The sequence below is a fragment of the Sus scrofa genome, chromosome 6 (genome assembly GCF_000003025.6).
Source record: "Sus scrofa isolate TJ Tabasco breed Duroc chromosome 6, Sscrofa11.1, whole genome shotgun sequence".
Taxonomy (NCBI): Eukaryota; Metazoa; Chordata; class Mammalia; order Artiodactyla; family Suidae; genus Sus; species Sus scrofa.
Window position 1 is genome coordinate 129,209,024 of NC_010448.4, and position 26,537 is coordinate 129,235,560.

General features: G+C 35.3%; 1 protein-coding gene across 5 annotated transcripts in view; it reads right to left on the reverse strand.

The window, feature by feature from the left end:
• SPATA1 (spermatogenesis associated 1) overlaps window positions 1–26,537 on the reverse strand; it is an 82,200-nt gene that overhangs the window by 43,217 nt on the left and 12,446 nt on the right. For 3 of the 5 annotated variants that reach the window (XR_002345111.1, XM_021096353.1, XM_021096352.1), the window contains exons 4-13: window positions 25,165–25,282; window positions 21,939–21,992; window positions 21,622–21,844; window positions 17,836–17,950; window positions 16,843–16,900; window positions 11,409–11,520; window positions 10,410–10,535; window positions 5,636–5,814; window positions 1,806–1,904; window positions 162–249 (exon numbers count right to left, since the gene is read on the reverse strand). Coding sequence is in view for 3 of the 5 variants with exons in the window: in XM_021096353.1 (XP_020952012.1) it covers window positions 163–249; window positions 1,806–1,904; window positions 5,636–5,814; window positions 10,410–10,535; window positions 11,409–11,520; window positions 16,843–16,900; window positions 17,836–17,950; window positions 21,622–21,844; window positions 21,939–21,992; window positions 25,165–25,282 (1,171 nt within the window). In the remaining 2 variants the exon portion in view is untranslated. Of the gene's footprint in view, window positions 1–161; window positions 250–1,805; window positions 1,905–3,731; window positions 3,777–5,635; window positions 5,815–10,409; window positions 10,536–11,408; window positions 11,521–16,842; window positions 16,901–17,835; window positions 17,951–21,621; window positions 21,845–21,938; window positions 21,993–25,164; window positions 25,283–26,537 lie in introns of all 5 variants that reach the window. The other 2 variants (XR_002345112.1, XM_021096354.1) reach the window with 2 other exon arrangements.

The window sequence follows — 26,537 nt, forward strand, 5'->3', positions numbered from 1 at the left end:
ATCATTTTGCTTTTGTACATCTAATATTTCCTGAAACACTGTATAATACCCACAAGAAAAAAGACATAAAACTTATATGTCATTGTCAAGGAGAATAATGGTTAAATATGTACAAGTATTTAAATTTTTTGACAAAAATTTTAAATTAACAATTAACATACCTTATTGAGATTGTAAAGACATATTAAACTTCTTCTGTGTCAGTTCAGCTTTCAATGTGTGTAAATCTGAAACTGCTTGTTTTCTCATCTATAAACAAGAATTGCCTTTAAAAAATGAACTTTCATGTTACCTTTCTGAAATTATATAATCGTCCTATAAGGATTATTATAATGGCTTTCACTGCTGCTCTCATTTGCCTTCAGCGCCTTCACTCCCACTGGATTACTACAGTAAATGTATGTCAGAAGTCCTTTTGAATAATCCCTGGCCTTCCTCAGTGGGTTAAGGATCTGACATTGCTGTGAGCTGTGGCGAAGGTCACAGATGTGGCTTGGATCCTGTGTTGCTATGGCTATGGTGTACGCAAGCAGCTGTAGCTCCAATTTGACCCCTAGCCTGGGAACTTCCATATGCCCATGGGTGCAGCCCTAAAAAGCAAAAAAAAAAAAAAAATCTGTTCTCAATGTATAAAGAAACTCGTAAACAAACAAAAAAACAAAAACTCTGCTCCCTAAAAATAATTACAAAAAATCCCTTAATTCCCAGCTGTTAGAAACCAAATAAGTAAAAAAAACATAGTAACGTTTATACTGGCAAACACTCTTCAAAGTATATTAACCCCTCTGATACACTAATGTGTATGTGTTCTGGAAGAAGAATATTGTGAGAGTCATATTGAAGGCCTTAGGGATATTTTATTTCTCCCCTTTACCCACCAAATAGCCTTCAGTGGACAAGTTTCTGCACTGGATTTTTCCATTTTTTTAATACATGGGAGTTTTCGTTCACTGAATGAAATTATTTGAGTGCAAACTATGTAAGATTGTTAAGTAACTCCTTTTTTGTTTAAAATTGTCCTTTGCCTTTTTTCCTTTTCTATATTTTTAAGCTTTAAGCTTCTAGGTGCTGAACCAAGGTTTCAGCCTTGAGAATGCTGCTAGTGGAAAGAATCTAGATTGGGCTGTCCACCAGCCATTTGCCACATGTAACTATTTAAATTGAGATGAACTAAAATTAAATCTAAAAATCAACTCCTCAGTCACACAATAAGCTACATTTCAAGTGCTCAACATCCTTATGTGGTTAGTGGCCTCCATATCATACAGGGCAGGTATAGAACATATGCATCATCACAGAAAGTTGTATTTTGGACAGTGCCAGTTCTAGAGAGGGGTCATTATTCTGTGTCATAAAGCTACTTCTGGTAAAGAGGTGAATCGAGAGCATTCATATAATATTTTATATATATGAAAATAATCAGAAATAAATACTCAAGAGGGGGGAAAAATTAAAATCAAATGGGAGCTCAGAGAGCTCAGTGGTTTCTCAGACTTATTTATGAATGACTCTAATATATGAAAATTACTCATTTAAAAATATGGCGACTAGGCTGATTCACAGGTCCTTTTCCTTTATTTCTTAGTAACATTTTACTAAATTTTACTTTGGCCTTGTTATGAATCTTTTCATAGGATTTCATTATTATTCTTTTCCTTTTCCATGCATGTTCTTTTTTTGTTAAGGTGATAATTTAAGACAGATAGTCCTTCCTGCTTTTGTGGTATTTACACCCAAAGTTAATACACCAAAATATTTTATTTCAAGATAAATGTTATAATCTTATTAGGGGAAACGCAAAGTACCTTAATTTCTATTATAAGTCTCATTTTGTCAGTAGCCAGTTTTCTCTTAAGTTGGTCAATAGCATGCTGTACCTCAGTAATCTGGATGATAAGGTAATTCTGTATGAGACATAAAAAGAAGTCTTTATTTTATATAACATCTATTCATTTTTAATTTTAATTGCCTGGCAAATATAAACTACAAAGTGATATCAAATATGAAAAAAACAAATCATGAAAATAACCTATTCCATAAAATTAAACTTATTTCTTTAAATTCCTATTCAACTGTTGATTTCCTATGTTTTAGGGACCACTTCCCTTTCTTTTTTACTACCGTTTTCATGTATTATAAAAATAAATATCTATTTGTAAAAGTTACCATTAAATTAGTACCAAAAAAAATCAACAACTATTACTATGAGAGGAATATAGTAGGTTTAAGACACTTAGCAAGGCTTTTGAAATTGGCATAATGTTTTATTGGCATAATCTATTAATCAAATTAGAATTACTTTAAAATATTTAATAATGAGAAAATGGCACAACACTGTAAATCAACCATACTTCAATAAAACTTTAAAAAAATGAAAAAACAATCTCCACTTTAAGAGAATGCCAAGTTGGATTTTCACAAACCAATAATTTTGCTAATGATTTTCTGCAACTATATGACATTTTTCACTTAACTTTTTGTCTTAATGAAATGAGAAAACATCCAGAAATGCAAGTTATAAGCTTCGTTGCAATAAATAACACAAGGCCACTACAGTTGATCTTAAAAACATTTGTTTCTCTCATGAAGAAATTACTTTAAAAAAAATAGGAATTTGAGGGGATGAAGGTTGAAAAAAGAAATAACTATAAATGTTCTTCCATTTCAAAAAGTGTCTGACATCTGGGCCAGAAGATCTTCTGCATCTACTGGGACTTCAGTTTCAAGTGTCTCAGAATGGGTTCAACATGCTTTACAAAATCCATTACATTTTAAGACCATTTCCAATATCTGCTACCATGAATCAAGACCCATTTACTAAAAGTTACTTATGCAGAATTAATCATACAGAAATTTCTAACTTCTTTTGCAAAAATTAAAGTACTTTATTGTACTTGGCATTCCTGCACATGATGTGGATTCAGAGACCAAAAGTATTAAGGGTATATAATTAAAATTCAAGAGCTTGGACACATAAAATTATTTTTTAATATTTATAATTTTTTTCTGTAAAAACATTCCAGAAAAAAAATCAGAATATAAACACACACAAATTTAATAACAAAATACTGTATTTTATAAGGAAATCTGTTTAATGGAGTTACTGTCGTGGCTCAGTGGTTAACGAATCGACTAGGAACCATGAGGTTGAGGGTTCGATCCCTGGCCTTGCTCAGTGAGTTAAGGATCCGGTGTTGCCGTGAGCTATGGTGTAGGTTGCAGACGCGGCTTGGATCCCGTGTTGCTGTGGCTCTGGTGTAGGCCAGAGTCTATGGCTCTGATTAGAGCCCTAGCCTGGGAACCTCCATATGCCACGGGAGCAGCTCAAGAAAAGGCAAAAAGACAAAAAAAAAAAAAACCCAAAAAACTATGTGAGGTGATGGATGTTAACTAAAGTGATTATGGTATCCATTTCACAATATTAACTAAACTTATTGTGGTCTCCACTTCACGATGCCAAAAACTGGGGAAAACAGTAAATTTTTAATATTTCATCATACTTAAAGTTAAATCTATGCTCAATCAAATTAACATAAAACCTTTTTTGGATAAGTGGGGATCAACCAACAAAAATTAAACTGATAAACAGCCTCTGGAATTTGTTGCTTAGTTATATGGTAGAATTAATCAAAAAATAAACTTCAAGTCTCTCGTCTGTCAAGATTCAAGACTATCTCAAAAAAATGATCAAAATTTAATGTAAGTTAATAATTTCTTTGGAATATAATTACCTTTAGATTCTGTGGTTGTTATCAAACTGCCCTCCCCAACCCCAACTGAAAGAAAAGAAAAAGTGATGAAAGAAAAGGGATCACTATTACTCCCCTACCACACTGCATCAGGTACATCTCTCTTTCTCATAGAATGTGAAGGTAACCCTTTCCCCTGGCACAGAGGTAGATCCTAATTTTCTAGGACAATATACAGCATTCCCTGATAACTCTGATCAATCTAGGGTAGGCCTGATTGATCAGCAACCTGGCTAAAGGTAAGGTTTTATATATCCCATGTGTCTGGGAGAGGCTGTCTCTTGTTTTGGAGGCATGTACCCCTACTTGCCATTCGCATCTCTGTTGCTACCATGAGGAAAAACACTCTTAGAATGCAGCCAACACTGGAAATAATAGGGAGGAAATATCAGAAGCACCTAGGCCCTTAAAGACATAATTAAGCTGCTGATTTTATCTCTTCAGCAATCATTACCTGAGATCATGAATTTATTTATTAAGCCAGATTAAGCTAAAGTTTTGTTACCTGTAGCCCAAAATATCCAAGATATGATAACACTAACAATTAAAAAGCATGTATCTTATTTTTTTTGTTCTAATTTAAAAAATTATTGAAGTAGTCGATTTACAATGTTGTATTAATTTCTGCTATATAGCAAAGTGGTTCAGTTATACATTCTTTTTCATATTCTTTTCCACTATGGTCTATTACATGATATTGAATAGAGTTCTCTGTGCTATACGGTACAACCCTCTTGTTTATCCATCTTATAAATGTAATAATTGCTTCTACTAATCCTAAACTCCTAATCCTTCCCTTGCTACCCCCTCATTCCCTTTAGTAAACCACAAGTCTGTTCTCTTTATCTCCGAGTCTGCTTTTGTTTTGTAGACATGTTGATTTGTGTTGTATTTTAGATTCCACATATAAGTGATATCATATGGTATTTGTTTTTCTCTGCCTGACTTATTTAGTATGATAATCTCCAGGCCCATCCATGTTGCTTCGAATGGCATTATTTCATTCTTTTTAATGACTAAGTAATATTCCAGTGTGTGTGTGTACTACATCTTCTTGATCCATTCATCTGTTAATAACCTTTTAGGTTGTTTCTATGTCTTGGCTGTTGTAAATAGTGCTGTCATAACATAGGGGTTCATGTATCTTTTCAAATTATAGTTTTGTCTGGGTATATGCCCAGGAGTGGGATTGCTGGATCATATAACAACTCTATTTTTAATACAAAGCATGTATTTTAAATAGAACTTCTCTAACATAATGTAAGTGGAGAACAGACTTGGAGTTTCCAAGTGGGAGAGGGGAGGGAATGGGGTAGACTGGGAGTTTGGGGTTAGTAGATGCAAACTATTATGTTTAGAATGAACAAGCAATGAGGTCCTACTATATATATATAGCACAGCAAACTATATCCAGTCTCTTGGGATAGACCATGAGGGAAGATAATATAAGAAAGGGAATGTGTGTGTTTATATATACATATATACATATATATACATATACACACACATTTATATAACAGAAATTGGCACAACACTGTAAATCAACTATACTTTAATTAAAAAAATAGGCACCTTTGGAGTTCCCATCGTGGCGCAGCAGAAACGAATCCAACTAAGAACCATGAGGTTGTGGGTTCGATCCTTGGCCTCGCTCAGTGGGTTAAGGATCTGGCGTTGCCAAGAGCTGTGGTGTAGGTTGCAGATGTTGCTCGGATCCCGTGTTGCTGTGGCTCTGGCATAGGGGCCAGCAGCTACAGCTCTGAGTAGACCCCTAGCCTGGGAACCTCCACATGCTGCAGGTGCAGCCCTAAAAAGACAAAAAGACAAAAAAAAAAAAAAAAAAAGGCATCTTAAAAAAAAAAAGAATGTGAACTATTTATTAGTACCTTAGAGTCTGTGATGTTTGCCAGATTCTTTGGTATCATCTTGATCTCCCTGGCTTCAAGCTGCATGAGCAACTTTTTATAGTAAAGTTCCAAATCTTCTCGAAGTTTTGTTAAAACTTCCTCCAATGATGCTGTAACTTTCTTTGTTTCAAAGTACTTTTTCTTCCAAACATCACAGGCTATAAAAAGCAAAGGTTATAGTTTGATTAAACTGTTCAACCTGAGAATGACCCTAGAGTTATTTTAAAACATTCCTTTCCCCTCTCTTTCCTCTCTTATATGCTGAGGAAATGAGAGCTAAGAGCAAAATGTTTATTGGATAATACCAGGACTAGCCTACAAATATAGTAAAATAGTGATAAATCTAGGAACCCAAACCAAGTTCTTCTTGAAGCTTGTCATTTTTAAGAAAATCCTTCTTCAAGGAGTTCCCGTTGTGGCTCAGTGGTTAATGAAACCGACTAGGAACCATGAGGTTCCGGGTTCGGTCCCTGGCCTTGCTCAGTGGGTTAAGGATCCAGTGTTGCCGTGAGCTGTGGTGTAGGTTGCAGACGCGGCTCAGATCTCGCGTTGCTGTGGCTCTGGTGTAGGCCGGGGCTACAGCTCTGATTCGACCCCTAGCCTGGGAACCTCCACATGCTGCGAGGGTGCAGCCCTAGAAAAGGCAAAAAAAAAAAAAAAAAAAAAAAAAAAAAGAAAATCTTTCTTCAAAATACTACCTATAGCAAAATGCATATATTTTATTACTTTTATCCATAATCTTATTTGAATTCACTTTTACATAATTAAAGCTATGAAAAAGGCAAAATATATTTTTTCAGATTTTCCTTATTTTTTCAGCCCCAAAGAATTGTTTTGTGAAATTAGTTGATTCTGTTTTATCATTTATCAAAATTATTCCAAACATATCCCCAAGCTTAAGTAGGGCAGAATTTCTTAAACCTGAGACTTCCAGTTGAGAAAATCAGAAATTAAACTCTGCCAGTTTAGGGAATCACTTTGCCACCAATGAGATTCTAAACATAAACCAATTTATGTTTATTTAGAAATACAAACTGCATGCTAATATACCAGAATATGATTATGTTTCTTTAAGATTATTAAAAAAAGGAAAAAAAATTTAAAAAAGGAAAACACCAAGTTTTAAAATTCTGTTATAAGGCAATTTAATTAAAAAACACAAAAGTATATGGAACTTTCACTCAAGATTTTAACTACTTCCCTCAGCCTTATGTCCAATCCCTGAGCAAGTTCTGCTGGAACCAATGTCAAAATACTTGAAGCATCTGGCACATTCTCCCTTCTTCAGTGGTACATCCCTAGGCAACACCCTTGTCTTTCTAATAGTTTCTCTGCTTCCATTCTTGGCCCTCTACAAGATATCCAGTATTGTAGTCATTCTGATCTTTGTAAAATATTTAAAAAATGATGTAAGTCCCTAGTTTAAAAATCCTCTGATGCCATCCCACCTTACCTGTAATAAAACCCAAGCTCCTTGAATTGGTCTGTCTGTTCCTTGATGACCTTATGATTTTCTCCCTCTACAATCCTCCTTAGTTATCACACTCCAACCACACTGGTCCGCAATTCTTATTTCTATCTCCGTACCTTGACTTTCTTTTTTTTTTTTCTTTCTTTTTAGGGCCACACCCGTGGCATATGGAAGTTCCCAGACTAGGGGTCGAATCAGAGCTGGAGTTGCCAGCTTATTCCACAGCCACCGCAACGTGGGATCTGAGTCACAACGCTGGACCCATAACCCACTGAGCGAGACCAGTGATCAAAAGTGCATCCTCATGGATACTAGTTGGGTTCCTAACCTGCAAAGCCACAATAGGAACTTCCTGTACCTTGACTTTCAGTGCTCCTCCTTTTCTGACTCTTTCCCCCCATCTCTTTACATGCTTGCCATGTTATTAATCAGATATTAGTGATAATCTCCTTAGAGAAGCCTTCCTTGGAAACACTAGCTAAAACATCTCTTCTGCTCCATCACTCTTTATAGCACTCTTTAATTAGTTTGTCTTTTTAGGGCCGTACTCTAGGCACATGGAGCTATCCAGGCTAGAGGTTGAATTAGAGCTGTAGCTGCCAGCCTACGCCACAGCCATAGATAGCAATGCATGTCCAAGCTGCAACTGCAACCTACACCAAACAAACTTTAAAATGTTTTGTTTAAGTTCTGTAAAAAATGTCCTTGGTAACTTGATAGGGATTGCATTGAATCTGTATATTGCCTTAGGTAGTATAGTCATTTTGATAATATTAACTCTTCCAATCCATGAGCATGGTATGTCTTTCCATCTATTTGCGTCATCTTTGATTTCTTTCATCAGCATCTTATACTTTTCAGAGTACAGTATTTTATTCTTTTGGATGCAATGGTAAATGGGATTGCTTCCCTTCGACTGCATTTCTATATACTAGCAATGAAAGATCAGAAAGAGAAATTGGGGAAGCAATCTGATTTGCCATTACATCAAAAAGAATAAAATACTTAGGAATAATCCTACCTGAAGAGACAAAAGACCTGTACTCTGAAAAGTATAACACATTGATGAAAGAATCAAAGACGACACAAACAGATGGAAAGACATACCATGCTCTTGGACTGGAAGAGTCAATATTATCAACATGACTATACTACCAAAGGCAATCTACAGATTCAATGCAATCCCCATCAAATTACCAAGGACATTTTTTACAGAACTCAAACAAAATATTTTAAAGTTTGTTTGGAAGCACAAAAGACCCCGGAATAGCCAAAGCCATCCTGAGAAAGAAAAATGGAGCTGGAGGAATCAGGCTCCCTGACTTCAGACTATACTACAAAGTTACAGTCATCAAAACTGTATGGTACAGACACAAAGACAGAAATATAGATCTGTGGAACAGGATAGAAAGCCCAGAATTAAACCCACACACCTACAGCCAACTCATCTATGACAAAGGAGGCAAGAATATACAATGGAGAAAAGACAGCCTGTTCAACAAGTGGTGCTGGGAAAACTGGACAGCCACATGGAAAAGAATGAAATTAGAACACTTCCTAATGCCACACACAAAAATAAACTCAAAATGGATTAAAAACCTAGATATAAGAGCAGATTATAAAATCTCAGAGGAAGACATATACCAAACACTCTCCAACATAAATGACAGCAACATCTTCTCAGATCCATCTCAGACTAATGACAGTGAAAACAAAAATAAACAAATGGGACTTAATTAAACTTAAAAGTTTCTGCACAGCAAAGGAAACCCTAAACAGAATGAAAAGACAACCCACAGATGGGAGAAAATATCTGCAATGAAGAGACAAGGGATTAATCTCCAAAATTTATAAATACCTTCTGCAGCTCAATACCAAAAAACAGGCAGAAGATCTAAACAGACAGTTCTCCAAAGACGACATACAGATGGCCAAAAAAAAAAAAAAAAAAAAAAAAACCACATGAAAAGATGTATCATTCATTATTAGAGAAATGCAAATCAAAACCACTATGAGGTACCACCTTACACCAGCCAGAATGGCCATCATCAAAAGGTCTACAAACAATAAATACTGGAGAGGGTGTGGAGCAAAGGGAACCCTATGACACTGTTGGTGGGAATGTAAATTGGTGTAACCACTGCAGAAAATAGTATGGAGATGCCTCAGAAAACTAAAAATTGAACTACCATTTGATCTAGCAATCCCACTCCTGGGCATCTATCTAGAGAAAACCATGCCTCCTTGAAAAGACACATGTACTCCAGTGTTCACTGCAGCACTATTTTCAATAGCCAAGACATGGAAACAACCTAAATGTCCATCAACAGAGGAGTGGATCAAGAAGATGTGGTACATATACACAATGGAATGTTACTCAACCATTAAAGGAAACGAAATCCCGGCATTTTTAGCAACATGAATGGATCTAGAAATTATGCTAAGTAAAGTCAATCAGACAATGAGATACCAACATCAAATGCTTTCACTGACATTGTGGAATCTGAAAAAAGGACAGACTGAACTTCTTTGCAGAACAGATACTGACTCAGACTTTGAAAAACTTATGGTTTCCAAAGGAGACAGTCTGGGGGGTGGGTGGATGCACTGAGGGTTCGGGATGGAAATGCTGTAAAATTTAGTTGTGATGATTGTTGTACAGCTATAAATGTAATAAAATTCATTGAGTAATTAAAAAAAAAAAAAAGACGATGCAGGTGGCAGAGGCTTGAAAAGAATACTGGAAGGCCTGCACCCAAGAGCAGGCACACTTCAATTTCTACTATTTCTACCACTTTTCCTAGAAGCCTTTCTTGATCTCTTCCATCTATTTTAGTGTTCTTCCTCTGTATTCCTATGTATAGAACTTGACATTCCTTTATCACAGCAGTCATCAGGAGGTATCACTACTCCTTAACTGGATCATCATTGCCCCAGTGGACTGGAGGCAGGGACAAGGTTGCATTGGCCTATTAGCATCTCCCCAGCCCCTACAACAGTGACTAAATTCAGTAGGTACTTAATACTCATTTAATAAATGTTAAAATGAATAAACAAATATCCATTTTAAAAATAATTGAATTTTAATAAAAAGCATGTTGCATTTATCATATAAAACAGAGCTGAATAATGATTTCATCTTTCTTATAGTGAATTTATATCAATAGCGTACCACTTAAAGTATAACAGTAAGTAATTATTATCACTTTATCACTTATTCCAAAACATAAATTCTGTAAAATTTGAATTCCCTTTATAGTGATAAAAGATAATAAATTTTACCATGATATTGTTTTAATTTGCTTTGTTCAAATAGCCTTTCAACTTTTTTTATTAGTTCTTCTCCAATTCTTTCCAGATATCTTCTTTCTTCCTTTACTTGTTTCATTTGCTCAATAATCTTCTTTCCTAAAAGATTTTGACCCATAGTCATCAATATCTTTTTAAGCTAAAAGATAAGTTCATATCCTAAAAGAGTATAAAACTAAAATGTGCCAAAAACAGCAAGTATAAAATCTACTCCAAACTCTGTTTTTCTGTCTGAAGTACAGCATTCGGCTCTATGGAAAACACTGAGGAACTGTTTCAGTATCTAAGAGTTATATATAGGGGATTTATATATGTGTAAACATCACAGTATGTTTCTTCTGCATTCATGTATAAAACGTATAAAAACATGTATAAAAACTAGGTAAAACTCATGTAGTTATACTACCCGGTTTAATTCTTTAGGTAAATTTATCTTGGGCCCAAACTTAATGTACTTAAATCTTACACTGAAAAAAATGCATGTTTTCAAGTATACATACATATAAGTAGAAATAATATTAGTGACACACAAATGCAGTAATCAACAAGATAGTCATATACTTGACTATAATTTAAAATAACAAGTTTTTGTGGTAAAATATATATAATTTAGTCTTTTAACTATATTTAAATTTAAAGTTTGGAGTTCTCTTATGGTGCAGTGGGTTAAGGACCTGGCCTTATCACTGCAGCAGCTTGGGTTGCTGCTATGGCTCTGGTTCAACCCCTGGCCCAGGAACTTAAACATGCCATGGGTGGGGCTACATAAATAAAGAAATAAATGTATAGTTCAATGGCACTGTGTATATTCACAATGTTTTGCAACCATCACCACCCTTCATCTCCAAAACTTTATCTTCCCAAACTGAAACTCTGTACCTATTAAACAATTAACTGCACATTAACATTATTTAACTTTACCTCACAGGATCACCTGTACTTACATCTGTACTACGGTATCATCATACTTACTCTCGATCTGTAATAAAGATCTATCAGTTATTCCTGGAGAACAAGCAGGTTGACAAGGAACTGAAGGAAAATCAGTAAGATTTGGCAGGGTGATGCTCTCAATTTTACCTAGCTGTTAAGCAAATAGCAAAATCAGAAAGATCTGGTAGGGTGACTCATTATTTTTCATCTGTCTGTAAACATTTGATAGTGCACCATAGCAATGCATTCTTATTTTTAATTACATAGTGGTAAACTCCCAAATCTGTCTTTATAAATATGACCCTCTCTTGGAGTTCCCATTGTGGCACAGTGGTTAAAGAATCCGACTAGGAACCATGAGGTTGCGGGTTCGGTCCCTGCTCTTCCTCAGTGGGTTAAGGATCCGGCATTGCCATGAGATGTGGTATAGGTCGCAGACGCAGCTCGGATCCCTCACGCTCTGGCGTAGGCTGGCGGCTGCAGCTCCGATTCAACCCCTGGCCTGGGAACCTCCATATGCCATGGGAGCAGCCCCAGAAAAGGCAAAAAGACAAAAAAAAAAAAAAAAAAAAAAAAAAAATGACCCTCTCTTGTCTCTACTTTCGCCATTCCACTATACTTGGACATTATACACAGGAGATTCAAACTTAAAATTTTAAAAGAAAAACAAAGAATCCATATTTCTTTCTAAACATAATTTCCTTCCAAGATTTCTGATTTCCATTACGTTATGATAATTTTAAAATGTTACTCAGATGGCTACTGATTTTTTTTTCATCTTGAACCAATTTGATCTTTTTTATCTGCTTAGAAAATTAGAGATCCTACCATATTTTCAAATTTTAGCATATATTTTATTCTCATATATTTTACCACCTCCGTATTTGTGTTACATTGCCTTCACCTCACCTAATTTTTGTGTTTCCACGCTTTCTTATAAAATACCTCAAGCCTACCAATATTGATGTTTCTCCTACTACCATTTATAGATCTTAAGTTGTTTTCTATTCTACTAGGCTTGTTACTTATATAACTTTTTACTTTCCACCTTTATCTTCATTAAGCTCTTGCCCCTACTTTGTTAGTTTTATTAGTCTTTTTTTTTCTGGTTTATTGCATTTTATTTTCTTATTTTTATAAGGCCACATTCCCATAGGATAATGGCAACCACCTTAAATTAGAATCTCTCCACACACACCCTCAACTACTATAAAAAGAAAGCAAATAAAATCACCCATAATTTATGACTGCAACATAACTAGGACACAGAATCTTTTAATTTACATGTACGTGGGGAAATAAACCCCCTAGACCAGCAGAGTGTGCTCAGAAGCTCATATCTGAGCTGAGTCAGATATGAGGGGACTATGCATTAGAGAGCACTATACACAGATAACACAGTAAACATCAACCACAAGTTAGTCTTAAAGGAGAAGGTCCTGCATGTAGTGGAGGAATACTGAGAATAAGGGTATGAATTGGTAAATCAGAGTTATTTCTATGAGGAATCTAAAAGAGAGGGCCTGTTAAAATGTAGGGTGCCAGAGGTGGTAATTAACAGAAAACATAGCTACTGGGTGAGAGGAAAATGCTTTGGAAGCAAGAGATGTTTCTTTGGGGCTTGGTGGTAAGAGAAAAGAAAGTGGTCCAGATAAGAGCTCTGGTAAATTTGTAGGAAAGAATGCAAAGAGAAAAGACCAGTTCCCCTAAATGTTCCATTTATTTAAAAACAAATAAATAACTGCATTCCATTATAACAACAGAAGAGGGCACTCCTCATCTACAAACTAGAATAAACCACCAGAACACCAGCACCTGTTACTGATACATAAAAATCCCAAACAAACAAACACAGACAATATCTATAAAATAATCTAGCTTCTAGACAAAGCTACTTGTTGAAAACCCTCAAAATTGAGAAAACAAACAAAACAAAACCAGCAGCCAAGAAGCAGGGAAAAAATTGACAAGATTCCCAACATATATTAAATTAAATCAAAGCATTTTTAGGTATTAATGAACATCACACATTACAAATTTAGAAACTCAGAATAAAAATGAAAAAAACAATAGGAAGATATACAATGGGAACTGACCAAAACTGAAGAAAGAAAAAACAGAACTGTCTCAGAAATGAATAGCAGGTACTCCAAAAGGAATAGATATGACCAAAAATACAGTAAGGATAACAGAGGAGATAAATAAAAGGAACAAAGGATACGAAACACAAAGAAAATAGTAAACTAGATCAGAGAGAAAGTAATAGCGATAAAAGAACAGCTAAGATAAGATTAATCAAGGTCCCTGAAAAAAAAAAACAAAACCATGGAATAGATCTGCTATTTCAATTATTTTCTAGAATTTTAATTTCTTGAAATAAAAGAAGTCTTGATTTTCATACTGGAAAGGCCCACTCAGAAAAACCAGGTCTAGAGCTCTTAACTGCAACATAGCCTAATAAAATTACTACACATTAAAGGAATCCTCTGGTCTTACTGATAAGAATACCCAAGTCAGTTTACAAAGAAAATAAAACCAGTTAGGCATCATAGTTCTTAGTGGTAATGTATAAATCAAGATATCGGTAGAGCAATATTTCAAACACTCAAGGAAAAATTGCCCAAGTCAAGGATGTTACAGCCAATCAAGCTATCCTTTAAGTATTAAGATCTAAAACTGGGATGAGCAAACTCTGTAAAAAGGCCTCAGAGTAAATAATTTAGGTTTTTTTTGGCCACATATGGTATTTGTCACAATTAATTTTTTTTCAACTTTTTAAAAATGTAGAAAACATTTTTAGGTCTCAGGCCTGACAAAATAGGCTACAGGCCTTGTTTGCCTATTCCTACTCCAGACAAAGTTTTTAACAGTAGAAGTAAGGGTATATTGTACCTAGGATCTTTTCTTTTTCTTTTTGGTTTTTGCTTTTTAGGGCCATACCTGCGACATATGGAGGTTCCCAGTGTAGGAGTCTAATTGGAGCTATAGCTGCTGGCCTACACTACAGCCACAGCAACATCAGATCCGAGCTGCAACTGAGACCTACACTACAGCTCACAGCAACACTGGATCCTTAACCCACTGAGCGAGGCCAGGGATCAAACCTGCAACCTCATGGTTCCTAGTCAGATTTGTTTCTGCTACACCACAATGGGGACTCCAGAGCTTTTCTTATAAGCATAGCTTAACCCAACCAGGAAATAACTGAAAAATATTGTTTAAAAGAACTGGTAGTGGGAGTCCCCACTGCGGCACAGCAGAAATGAATCCGACTAGGAACCATGAGGTTGCAGATTCGATCTCTGGCCTCGCTCAGTGGGTTAAGGATTTGGCATTTTCATGAGCTGTGGTGTAGGTCGCAGACGTGGCTCGGGTCCTACATTGCTGTGGCTGTGGTATAGGCTGGCAGCTGTAGCTCTGATTCGACCTCTAACATGAGAACTTCCATATGCTGCAGGTATGGCCCTAAAAAGACAAAAAAAAAAAAAAAGTATATGAGAAGAGAAAAGAGGGGGAAGGTAATTTTTCAAATGCCTTGAATACAAAGGCAGCAATCAGAGGATGATTTCAGAGGTGACAAATCAAAATCAGAAGCATAAATTTTAAAAAAAGAAAAAAAGGAAGGCTAGGAATACCAGCGTAAATTTGTACTAGTACAAAGGTAAACAAACACTAGAACAAAGATTCAAGCTTCCTAAATACCAGGACCTGGGCAAGGGGAGTGCAAATAAACCACAGAATAATACACAATGACTATAATATATAGTAAAATGACACATCTCAGGTCAAATATATTAGCCCTATTAATAACATAAATGGAAATAACTCATCTACTAAATGCAACTGACTTTTTTTTTTTTTTTTTTTTTTTTTTGGTTGTTGTTGTTGTTGTTGCTATTTCTTGGGCCGCTCCCGTGGCATATGGAGGTTCCCAGGCTAGGGGTCGAATCGGAGCTGTAGCCACTGGCCTACGCCAGAGCCACAGCAACACGGGATCCGAGCTGAGTCTGCAACCTACACCACAGCTCATGGCAACGCTGGATCGTTAACCCACTGAGCAAGGGCAGGGACCGAACCCGCAACCTCATGGTTCCTAGTCGGATTCGTTAACCACTGCGCCACAACAGGAACTCCGCAACTGACTTTTGGACTGACTCACAAAGCAAAACCCAACTCTAGGCTATCTATTAAAGACACACCTAAAACAAAAAACAATTCAGAGAAGCTTTAAAAAAGTGGGGAAGAAAGAAAGGGGTATACAAGATAAATGCAAACAAAAAAAAAAAGGAGAGGTTAGTATCTCAATATGCAATAAGGGAGAATTCAAGCCAAAAAGCACATTAAGAGTCAAGAAGGGCACTTCATAATGCAAAAGTGATAACATTAATATTCACATAAGAATACCTTTGTGCCAAATAATACATAAAAATTCAACTAAATAAAAAACACAGGAGATGTGAGGATAAACAATAATACACAAATAACAGGGGATTTTAAGCTACTATCCTAAATCCAGGAAATGGAGTCCATAAAACATAAAAATATGATCAACTTTATCCCAATCACAGTGAAATAGCATTAAGCACCCACAGAAGAATTTTAAAGTGTGAAACACCATGTTTTGTTAGTATCCAGCAACAATAAAACAATTATTTGCTGAAGATGGCATGCCTTTGCTCTAAAACTCAAGGGCTCTAAGCTGTGATTCTCCTGCCAGGACTTGTCTCAGACTCCATTTAGCAACCCTATCTACTGCATATCAAGCATCACTGGACCAGATGATTGTTAGCACACAACTGGCAGCTCTGCTTGCTCTGCTTCTTGGATCACCTGGTGAGCATTCTCTTGCTTTGGGCCCACTCAAGTCCTTTAGCTCACTTGATTTAAAAAAAAAAAAAATGGAGCTATGCATCCAAATGCAGTTATCTCCAAATTCCAAACAGGTCCATCAAGTGACTTATTCCCCATGGTAGCTGGGCCAAAATACAAAATCTTGGCTTTGCCTTTAAGGGCAGACCTCAACATGTCCCAGACCGTGAAATGCCCAGAAATTCCACTGAATCTTGAATTTTCTTGAGCTTTCTCTCCCCCTTCTAATATGTAAAATTAGAAAACTTATACACTTTTAATCTATAGTTTCATTTTAACTTCAGTATAAATACTATGGTGCTGGAGTTCCCGTTGTGGCTCAGTGGTTAATGAACCCAACTAGTAGCCATGAAGACGCGGGTTTGATCCCTGGCTTTGCTCAGTGGGTTAAGAATCTGGCATTGCCATGAGCTGTGGTGTAGGTCGCAGATGCAGCTTGGATCCCACATTACTGTGGCTGTGGTACAGGCCAGCAGCTACAGCTCCAATTTGACCACTAGCCTGGGAACTTCCATATGCTACAAGTGTGGCCCTAAAAAAGACAAAAAAAAAAAAAATTACTATAGCGCAATACTACATTTAAACAAAAATTTAAAAATCATACCTGATTGTACTCTCTTTTAATATTAACTCTATCATCTTCATTTTTCCAAAGAAACTGACTTAAAGGGAATGACAGGTTTGAAAGTCATATTAAAAAATGATTCCAAGAATATTAACTTTTCATGCTTTTTATTTTCTATTTGATATTCTATAAATACACTAAAATTTTTAAAAGTCAGCTTAAAATCACTGTTACCTTTCAAACTCATTAATGATTAACAAACTACATTTAATATGAGTTATAAAATAATATTTCATTATATTCTAGCTAAATTCAAATCATAGTCTAATGTCTACAGCAAGGTACACTAACTGGAAATTTTGTAAACATACTTTATTCATCATTCTTTTGTGAATAACTGTATAAAATTCCTTATCTTAACTTCAAAAGACTATATGCAAAACTGTGGTCTAAGTACTATAATTTTGAACGAAATGATACCAATGTGAAACTCAAGCCTAATTATTAGTTTACTCATAATCAAGAATCTAATAAAGGCAGAAAAATTAGTTCTAAGAAAGGCAAATAAACACAGAAGTTTTCTGTCATTAGGTTGCACCTGATGGCAAAAGGATTACAACAATAAATTTAAGCAATAAATGACCCTTCATTATATTAAAGATCAAAATCAAGGTAATTTTAATTAAAAATGTCACTAATTTCACTCACATCTTTGTTTTAATGAGAAGTCTTTAGGCCAGTACCCTGGATATCTCACTCTTTTTCTTATAGTTTAGATCATGACATGTATGTAGAATCAACATCCGAGTTCCTGTCATGGCTCAACAGTTAACGAACCCAACTAGTATCCATGAGCATGCAGGTTCGATCCCTGGCCTTGCTCAGTGGATTAAGGATCTGGAGTTGCTGTGGCTGTGGTATAGGCCGGCAGCTATAGATCCAATTGGACCCCTAGTCTGGGAACCTCCGTATGCCACAGGTGCAGCCCTAAAAAGACAAAGCAAGACAAAACAACACATCCATATTAATTACCTTGTTTTGCCACTAAAATAATCATTATCTGAATCTTCTGGTGATCCTGGCAATTCAGAATTTCCAATCTGATTTTTTCTAGTCTGATTGTCATTTGGAGCGGCTTTTCCCCCAGCTGATGTTGATGTCCATCCATAGCAAATAAAGTTCATAATATTAAGAAAATACAAAAATAAAAATTGTCTTTATATTTACATACTATATATATTTTTGTCCCATGTTTCAGAATCTACATGAACTTTACTATTTCCAAACTGAATTTCAAGTTTATGCTAAAGGAGAATTCTTTGGTAAATTCAGTTCGGGAAAAATTGGATTATAAATGACCCTAACAAGAAGACAAGCCCCCTTCCCCTGCCAACACATATACCCCTACTGCAGGATTTCTCTGTTTTTATGTACAATGTGAATCTGCAAGAGGGGGTAAGTTGGGTTTTATTCAAACTTAGTTGTCTTCAGAAAGCTTTTGACAAAAGCATCTTTTAAATCTGTATTCTGAGGATCCTTCTCTGGAAAGCACTGGTATAAATACAGAGCATATAATGTCATTAGTTATTTCATATACATTTCCATTTATAAAATCTCCCTTCACTTTAACAGAATTTCTCCATATAAGAAAACCACAGATTTTCTTTAAAACATGTTAACATTCATGTTCCACATGATCTATATGAATCAAAACAATATGAACAAAAGATCCATGGACCTGGCAGTGTTACACAGATTTTTTTTTTTTTCCCTTAGAGAAATCAATTTTTTTAATTCAGAAAAAATTAGTGATATTAGTATTTGAAAAACACGGGTTTACTACCACTGAGCAAAGGAAAAGAAACTCTGTTCTAAATAAAAGAAATTTTCCCTTATTTTTAATTTTTTTAAAAGGTAATTCACAGCATAAAGTAAAAATGGTAAAAATGTATTATGGAGTTTATAACACACACAGAAGTAAAATGTATAAAAATAGCATAAAAATATTTGAGGGAGGAAATAGAAGTATACTGCTGTAAAATGCTTATACTATATATGAAGTTCTATATAATTTGAAAGTATACTTTCAATATATAATTTGAATTAAAAGTGTATAATGTATAGCAGGAGAAACTTTTTCTTGAAGGGCTAGACAATAAATATTTCAGGTTTACAGATCTTAGAGTCTTTGTCACAACTACTCAACTCTGGCATTATAGTGCAAAAGTAGTCATTGATAATATGTAAATGAAAGGGTATGGCTATGTTCCAATAAAAGTTTATTCATAAGCCACAGAAGTTCCCGTTGTGGCACAGTGGTTAACGAATCCGACTAGGAACCATGAGGTTGCGGGTTCGATCCTTGCCCTTGCTCAGTGGGTTAACGATCCAGCGTTGCCATGAGCTGTGGTGTAGGTCACAGACGCAGCTCAAATCCTCTGTTGCTGTGGCTCTGGCGAAGGCCAGAGTCTATAGCTCTGATTAGACCCCTAGCCTGGGAACCTCCATATGCCGTGGGAAGCAGCCCTAGAAAAGGCAAAAAGACAAAAAAAAAGCCATAGAGCATGGATTAAAATAAAGTAAAAAAAAAAAGGGGGGGGTTGCTGACCTCCACCCTTTTTAGTAACCACTAAAAGCTTTTTAAAATGAGGACTAACTAATGAGCCAATAGAGGAGATAAAACTGAATCATAAAAAACTTACTCAATCAAAAAAAAAAAAAAAAAAAAGCCAAGAAAATAAGAAAAACAAAGAACAGAGGAGTTCCCATGGTGGCTCAGCAGAAACAAATCTGAGTAGTATCCATGAGGACACAGGTTCAATCCCTGGCCTTGCTCAGTGGGTTAAGCATTCAGCATTGTTATGAGCTGTGGTATAGGTCAAAGACGTGTGGATTCAGTGTGGCTGTGGCGTAGGCTGGCAGCTGCAGCTCGAATTTGACCCCCAGCCTGGGAACTTTCATGTGCCACAGGTGCGGCCCTAAAAAGTCAAAAAAAAGTTCAAAGAGCAGAGATGAGATAAATAAATATAATAACAAAAACTGTAAGATAGTAGATTAAAACCAACCAAATCAATAATTTCATTAAATGTAAATGATCTAAATACTCATATTAAAAGGACACAGCACTGCTGTGAGAGGTGGTGTAGGTTGCAGCTGTGGCTTGAATCTTGTGTTGCTATGGTTGTGGTGTAGGCCAGCAGCTCCAATTTGACCCCTAGCCTGGGAAATTCCATATGCTTTGGGTGCAGCCCTAAAAAGACAAAAAACAAAACAAAACAAAAAAATTGATATGTAGTTGAAAATGTCAACACTCTTACCGGTAAATATATCATCTGGGAATTCTACTATGATATAGAACTATATTTATTGGCATAAAATACCTATGATATATTCTAAAATAAGGGAATTTAAAGAGTTTGTATGTGTCCTCAATTTTTAAAAGTTAAAAAAATATATATGTACACAAAAACTAAAAAAAATTGGAAGAACCTACACCAAAATACTAATAGATACAACAATACTACTAACGGCTACAACAATAACACAGATACAACAATACTAACAGCTGTCTCTAGATGGTGGAACTACTATTTATCCTTATTTTCTTCTTACTAGTTATTGATGTTTCTAGAACTTTTCAAAATGAGTATACACTAGTCTCTCAATTAATTTTTGTGGTATGACACATTAAGAACTTAATACTATTAAAAAATCACATGAACACAAAATTCATAGGACTAAATACTTTCAACCAAATATTTTTGGGGGTTTTGTGCAAGTAGCATAGTTTAAGAACTTAGCCTGTTGTCCAGGGTATGAAACATGATACTACTCGCAACATGATGTAGGGTAATTGCCCACTTCATTAGGTATTTGATCTCCTACTTTTCAGAAAGAGTGTGATTCTACTCTAAATTTTTTTCCCCAGGTGTTTTTTCATTTAACCTCTAATTGGTACCATGACTAGAAAGACATATTTAACACTGCAGGACATACCTAGATAAAGAAGGAGGTAAAGACTCTCATTGAGCATATTAAATGTAACTAAAATTAAAGAAGAGGTTAAGTTTGGAATATCACTAGGTGTAGTATAAACTTAGAATATAAGAATTGCTATAATTGAAGATTAAGAAAAATGCAGCTGGTTAAGAATAAGTGTATTTTGCAGCTGTAATAAATGTTGTCATTATTTTGGCAGGAATTCATTTAATTCATAAATGTTTAGTATATTTACTTTTCTATTACAATTTATTTGCTGTATGCAATAAGGCAAAAGAATTCAACGGACTTTTCCAATCAATTCTTATAGTACCAGCTCTATTTATATGTTTACAAGTTTAATTTTTACTTTAATTACCTACCACTTTTTAGAAATGAATTATCAGTAAATTGATGGGTATAATCAAATAAAAAAATTTAAAGTCTTTGAAATACAAATGTATCCCAACATTAAAGTTGTTTTGTTTTGGTTTGATATGGTTTTCCTGGCTAAGATCCTTAGGGACTTATAATAATACTGCAGAGGTTGTAACAATCACTCTTTTTCTCTTCTCATTTAGTCTTAACTTTATCTGAAACTATTATAAAATGGGGTAGATCATAAGTACTGTATTTTAATTTTTTTTTTAGCACAGTACTTAAATTGTCTTTTTTTCTCCCAACTGGAAAAACCATTTTTAAAAATTCCCAAAATGAATTTCAGCTTTCCTTTTATACTGTCTATTTGTAAGGCTAGATTTGCCCAGAATTTGCTCACAGACTTTACTACTAAAATGTACCAAACAACCTCTTTGTCTTTCCCATTCCAATTGAAATCACCTTCTTTCTGATTCTTGTTAAGAAGCTCTTTCAAAGTGTTTTCTAAAAAACTGGGATCTGTTCCAGGTTCTTCCTTTGACAAAGTTATACTGTGTATTATTCCATCAGCCTCAGTAACACCATTATTAATCTGGTGCCCATCTAAAGAAACTGTTGATGACGCTGAATAAATATTTCCTAAATGATCCATTATAGGAAGCAAATATAATTCTGGTTGAAGAGCCTAAAACACATATGAAATTAAACAAAATTAGTTTATATTTTAAAAACAGTAAGTTAAAAAATTAATATATGCTTAAAATGTCACATTTACATACATAAGGAGGAGCAAATGATTTGAGCTTCAGTTCTGATTCTTGCTTTGTCTTCACCTAGAAATAAATAAATGAAAAAAAACTGAAGCTTTTGCAATGTTTTTAAATTATTTTTACACTTCTTTTTTTGCAGAAAGCATGTATCTGTGACATAAAAATCAAATCTATGAGTTTCCACTGTAGCTCAGTGGTAACAAACCCAACTAGTAACCATGAGGATGTGGGTTTGATCCCTGGCCTTTCTCAGTGAGTTAAGTATCTGCCTTTGCCATGAGCTGTGGTGTAGGTTGCAGATGGGGCTCAAATCCTGCATTGCTATGTCTGTGGCCTAGGCCATCAGTTGCAGCTCAGATTCGACCCCTAGCCTGGGATCTTCCATGTGATGCATGTGTGGCTCTAAAAAGAAAAAGAAAAAAAAAAGAAAAAAAAAAGATTAAATCTCAAGGCTGGTAACTAAGGCTAGAGCTAGAAAATTTAGAATATAATCCTATTTCTACTCATTCTACTAAACATAATAGAAATTCTGTCATTTAATAATAATAACTATGGCTATTGCATGCATGGACTATGTGCTAGGCACTATTCTAAATGTTTTACATAAAAAACTCAGTTAATCCTCACAATTCTATGTGATAGGCACACATATTATCTGTAGTTCACAGATGGAATTGAGGCAAAGAAAGGTTAAATAACTTTCCTAAGATTTTGTAACAAGGAAGTTTCCAAGCTGGGATTCAAATCAGGTAATCTGGCTCAAGAGTCCAACTTTTAAAACTTTATTTCCTAAATATTCAACCTACAGAGTTAATGTGTTATTCATTCAACAAATACTGAAGGCATCCTATGTGTCAGGTAATGTTCTATGTAGTGAGGATACAATGGGAAAGAAAGTCCCTGCACTCATGTAGCTTATATTCTATTTGGGAGAGCAGATGTTAAATAACATGATTTTAGTGATATGTGATTTATGAAAATAAAATGGAGTGTGTAATAGACAGGAATTTAGAGAAAGAGTATCTAAAAACCAGGTTGTCAGAGAAGGCCTTTTGAAAAGATAATAATTGAGCTGAGAACTTTGAAAAGAAGAAGCAAACTATTGGAAAATCAGGAAGAAGTGATCTCCAGGAAAGTGCAAAGATGATAAAATAGAAATGAGTTTGCCTTCTTTGAGGACCAAAGGAAAATTTTTTTGGCTAAAGTGTAGAATCAAGGAAAAAATAGTAGTAGGTAAAATCTGAGAGGCAGCCTGTTCCTGAAGCCCTCCTTATCTCTTGCCCAACCACTGCAAAACTCTCCTGGTTACAATTCTTGCCTCTAGTCTTTTATGTCATTTTTTGCTCAAAAACTCCAGAGCTTCAGGAAAAAAAAATCCAAATTCATTAATCTAGCATTAAAAACCTTCAACAAACCACTTTTATGAATTGTTGTCTCCTACTCCCTTTCACACAGTCAATGCTCCAGTATAAACTGAATCACTACTGCTTCCCTAGTTGCCTGCTTTGCCACTTCAGTGCTCATTCTATTTTCTCTGCGTAGAAATCTTCTCCCACTTAACATCTTTGCAAGATCAAATATTTAGTCAAAATCCAAACAGATTGTTGCTTCTTCCTTAAAATTATCCAGCTCCCCTCTTCTGCTAGTAGTCTCTTTTTCTTTTGAATATACAGAATATGCTATTTTAATTATTTTTTATTTTATCTTCACCACTACACTGAATACTGCTTAAGGGCAGGATCCATATCCAATTCTTTTTTCTCATTTCGTATACAGAAAAGCATCAATAAATATTTGTTGAAAACAATAAAATATCATCTTAGAAGCTGACTTAAATTAATTACCTTTAAGACCCTTCTAATCTAGAATGCTGAGATGATAAATATCTATCTATCTATCTATCTATCTATCTATCTTTTTTTTTTTTTTTTTTTTTTTTTTGTCTTTTTGCCTTTTCTTGGGCCGCTCCCTTGGCATATGGAGGCTCCCAGGCTAGGGGTCTAATAGGAGCTGTAGCCACCGGCCTACGCCAGAGCCACAGCAACGTGGGATCCGAGCAGTGTCTTCAACACACACCACAGCTCACGGCAACGCCAGATCCTTAACCCACTGAGCAAGGGCAGGGATCGAACCCGCAACCTCATGATTCCCAGCTGGATTCATTAACCACTGCACCACAACAGGAACTCCTGTGATTGATATTTTGTAATTTTACATATCATGAAAAAGAACAAAGAGTTATGAGAGTTGTTCCTTTTCTTCCCCAATTAAGAAAAACTAACTTAAAGATCAGTAAATTAATATTCTGGCATACTAAACAGAATTCTAATAACAAAAACTTCAAATCTAGCTGCTAATCCCAAGAATTCCACACAGCAAATTCCTCTATAGTACTACTTTGGGGGGAAATATATATTTTTTTTAATCATTATCATTCTTTTTTTTTTTTTTTCAATAAACATTTAAATGCCTCTAAGTGCTAAACAACTTGTTAGGCACTGGTAGTAAATACATAGTGAATAAATAAGTCCCTGCTCACAAGGGAGCTACAGACTAATGGCAGAGTTAGATGTTAAATAATCACATAAATAAATACATATTAATGATCTGTTAACTAGAGTAGAATAGGAATATACTGCATCATTAGAGTTTAAATATGGAAAATCTTGGTTAAAGAATTATTTTCTTATTTGAGAAATCAGAAACTTTGAGGTTGAATGGTTTGCTGAATTGAGAATTTTAGCTAAGAAAAATCTCTATTTAGAAAATCATGCTACTAAATCACAGAAGCTACAGATAAGAGTGTTCGACAGATAACAGCTGATTCTCCCCACTCCCCCACCCCTCAAAATATGTTAGAGTCATTTCATTTCACATCCAGTGAGGCTAGTTGTGGCCCAAGCAATGAGAATCCAGAACACCAGTACTTATTTAAAAGGCGCACTGTTACTTAAATGTAAAAACACATATCACTTACATGATCACATTTAAAATTTGTCTTTCTTTTCTTCTCAAGGAAATTAACACACAAATAGCCCCATTATTTTAGTGCACGACAATATGCCAGAAAGGCCCATCTTTTCTGGGTGATCAGTGTGCTTAACGATATTTCTATTTCATGATGATTGAAATTACATATTGTTTAGTATGTTAAGGAGTTGATAAGCATTTAAGAAACAAAATTTGTTAAAGTATGCTTTTCTTTAATCAAAAGGAAAAAATGAAGGAAACTTACTACAGATAGATTATTTCCAATGCATTTCAAAAATAAAAATTTTTCTGCAACAGCATCTTCACCAAGGAACTCACCGAGATGCTCCCTCAGGGCTTGTAAAGTAAGGTGAGGAGATACTCTGAAATATCATGACATTGCCTTATAATGTAAAATAAAATAGGTTTCAGCTCTACCAAAGATTCGGTAACTTTAATCATCTATCTCAAACATAATACTAATTTAACGTTTCCTATTTAGCTTAATATAATGTGTTTCCACACTGGCTGGGATTTTGTAGGCTTAAAGGCCTGTAAATATTTTTTGAATAAATCATTAAAAGCCTGCTTTTTAAATTAGGCAAACACACACTATAAAAGTCCTTTTGTACTAAAACCAAAAATGCTTGTTTACTTTTATCATCCACCTTCAATTTTTTTTTTTTTTTTGTCTTTTTAGGGCTGCACCCGCAGGCTAGGGGTCTCATCAGAGCCATTGCTGCTGGCCTATGCCAGAGCCACAGCAACAGGGGATCCAAGCCGTGTCTGTGACCTACACCACAGCTCACGGCAATGCCGGATCCTTAACCCGCTGAGCAAGGCCAGGGATCGAACCTGCAACCTCATGGTTCCTAGTTGGATTTGTTTCTGCTGTGCCATGATGGGAACTCCAATTTTTTTTTGTTAAAATAAAACTTTGTGGAGTTCCTGTCATGCCTCAGTGGAAACAAACCCGACTAATACCTATAAGGATACAAATTTATCTCTGGCCTCACTCAGTGGGTTAAGGTTCTGGCATTGCTGTGAGCTGTGGTGTAGGTCACAAACAGCTCTGATCCCACACTGCTATGGCTGTGGTGTAAGCTGGCAGATGCAGCTCCAAATCAATCCCTAGTCTGGGAACTTCCATATGATGCAGGTGTGGCCCTAAAAAGCAAAAAATAAACAAACAAAAAAAACCTTTGCAATGGAATTTACAAACATTTATACATATATTAAAGAAGGACTCAGTCACAGATATTTACTCTGGATGTTTGACAGGATTAAACATTTTCTTTGATGATCAAATGTTATCAGACTCTATATCTTTGCTCACTGGGGATGTTCAACACCTAAAATTTAAAGCCATCACTTATCTTTTTGTTCTGAGTTCTTATTTTTCTAGAATCTAATGGGAACATTTTATAATTCATTCATTCAATTAATAAATACATACTGAACCCCTCTGTGTGTTAGATATTATTCTAAGGACTGGGAATAAGGCAATCAGCAAAACAAATACCTTTGCCTTTACATACCTTACAATCTAGTGGTGGGAGCGAAAAATTAACAAAGCAAGAAAAAAATGTATTTCATAAAACACTGCTATGTACCATAAAGAAACTAAAGCAGGGGAGG